This window comes from Sinocyclocheilus anshuiensis, unplaced genomic scaffold (assembly GCF_001515605.1).
Source record: "Sinocyclocheilus anshuiensis isolate Anshui unplaced genomic scaffold, SAMN03320099.WGS_v1.1 scaffold513, whole genome shotgun sequence".
Lineage (NCBI taxonomy): Eukaryota > Metazoa > Chordata > Actinopteri > Cypriniformes > Cyprinidae > Sinocyclocheilus > Sinocyclocheilus anshuiensis.
The window spans coordinates 555,021-557,021 of NW_015537972.1; the positions used below are offsets into that span (position 1 = coordinate 555,021).

At 40.1% G+C, this 2,001-nt stretch overlaps 1 protein-coding gene across 1 annotated transcript in view; it reads right to left on the bottom strand.

The window, feature by feature from the left end:
- gab2 (GRB2-associated binding protein 2) overlaps nt 1-981 on the bottom strand; it is a 79,566-nt gene extending 78,585 nt beyond the window's left edge. Inside the window, exon 1 of the mRNA XM_016463238.1 lies at nt 660-981. Within this exon, the coding sequence (XP_016318724.1) occupies nt 660-731 (72 nt within the window). The 5' untranslated portion in view covers nt 732-981. The remainder of the gene's footprint in view (nt 1-659) is intronic.
- Nucleotides 982-2,001: the final 1,020 nt, after the last annotated feature.

Here is a 2,001-nt window from a genome sequence, read left to right on the forward strand (position 1 = left end):
AAACCTTTTTTTTTTTTTTTTAAAGACTGATCAATTTCTCAAAAATGCTGTTAATTTCTTTATGTGTAAAACGTGTACCATTAGCAAAAATATACAAACTGCACTTTTAATTTGTGTAATGTATAAATCAGCATTATATATATATATATATATATATATATATATAGTGCCCTGCTGTGTAGATATTGACATAATGATCTGCATTAAAAACAATATCAGTCAGATGCACCTTGTTTAATTTTAGTGTACATCTCAGTTGCCGTCATCAAGTTAATGTAAAGCTCATCTTTATGCACACTATTTATAAAAATATAGCGGTCTTCAGGCACCCTGCTCTCTAAATATCAGGATTATCTTTAAAAAAAAAAAACTAAGCTGTTTTGCTGGCCTTAGCTGGTCTGGTCTGTTTTCTGGTTTTAGAGGGGTTTTGGGCACTTGTTATCTAAACACATGCACGCATTGCCAGCTATGACCGGCAAAGCATCTTATGTTGAATTATAAACTAATATTCACCTGCATTTTAATTTTCATTATAAGGGTGAATAGATTCCTATCAGATAGTTGGTTAATAAAAGTTATGCACAGCTTTCTGCATCACTGTTACTGTACATAAAGCACAATATCCTAACACAGAAGAACATAGCGTTTGAAACACTTACATATCTCCGCAGCTTCTTCTCTGGTGGCGACTTTCTCAACCATCCCTGACAGATGATTTCCCCTCCGCTCATTTTACAAAAAGAAAAACACAATCACGACAGTAATATAACTCTGAAGTCCTCAGATGATGCGGGTCCATCTATGTTGAACGCGTGTGGAGCTGTGGTGTGGATGTAAAACTGCAGCGCTGCGGCGCGTCATTTAGTGATGATGGGACGCGTCCTCTGAGCTCAGCAGGACTCAGTGTAAACACTACGCGCAGGAGAGACGCGTGACGCGAAGTGAGGGGAAGAAACGCTCCAGTTGTACGCAGATGTAGGAAGTACTGTTGGTTGTCTGCTGTTTGTTTTCCCACTCATACACACATACACCACGCCCACTGAATTGAAGGGACGGGACTCTTTCTCACTATAGGGATGAACAGAGACAATGAAGCACAAGCGTGGAGTTCACTGCGTCGACACCGACTCGCGCATATAGCCTAGTGAGTTTATGTAAACACTTAGGCCCTCTTTTAAGTGTAATAAAGTTTGTAAGCATTTCTCAGAAAATAACATTTACTTTAAGGTATAGTCTGTTGCCTCTTGTTATAAAATTAGCCTCAGCAGAGGGCACCTAGTGTTTTCCCAGAATTTGAACCAGCCGTAACTTTACCTAACGTATTAATTAGTTTGAGAAACACGCCACCTAGTGGACGAATTTATGTAATGCATGACCTCAATGTACACACACTTAAAGGGGTCATATGATGCTTTTTTAAAGATCATTATTTTGTGTATTTGGTGTAACAGAATATGTTGACGTGCTTTAATCTTCAAAAAACACATTATTTTTCAAATACTGTACATTATTGTAGGTCCTCTATCCCCCGCCTCTCTCAAACACGTCGTTTTCAACAAAGCCCCCTCCTTTAACAAGCGCAGTCTGCTCTGATTGGCCAGCTGACCCAGTGCATTGTGATTGGCCGAACACCACAAGCACGCGTCGGAATGCTCGCCTGAAGTTATGGTTGATTGCTCTTCGGCTGGATATCAACACACCCATTAACGTGAACTACGCCAGAGCGCGTACACACCTCACGCTCTTCGGTTCACCCAAAAATTAAACTTTTTGATGCCGTGCGCGCGCCCAAAGACAGTTGGACATAGTGGTGTATTAGAGGTAAAAAATTATATAAATACTGTTCGGTTTCTGGCACAAACCGATCGTTTCGTGTCTTAGGACATTAATGTGTCGTCACGAGCCGCAGGGTTTAATTTGGATTTGTCTGTGCATGTTTTTTTTACTCTCATAGATTTTGTTACCATTGCCATGCATTATACGACTGATAGACTGCAACGG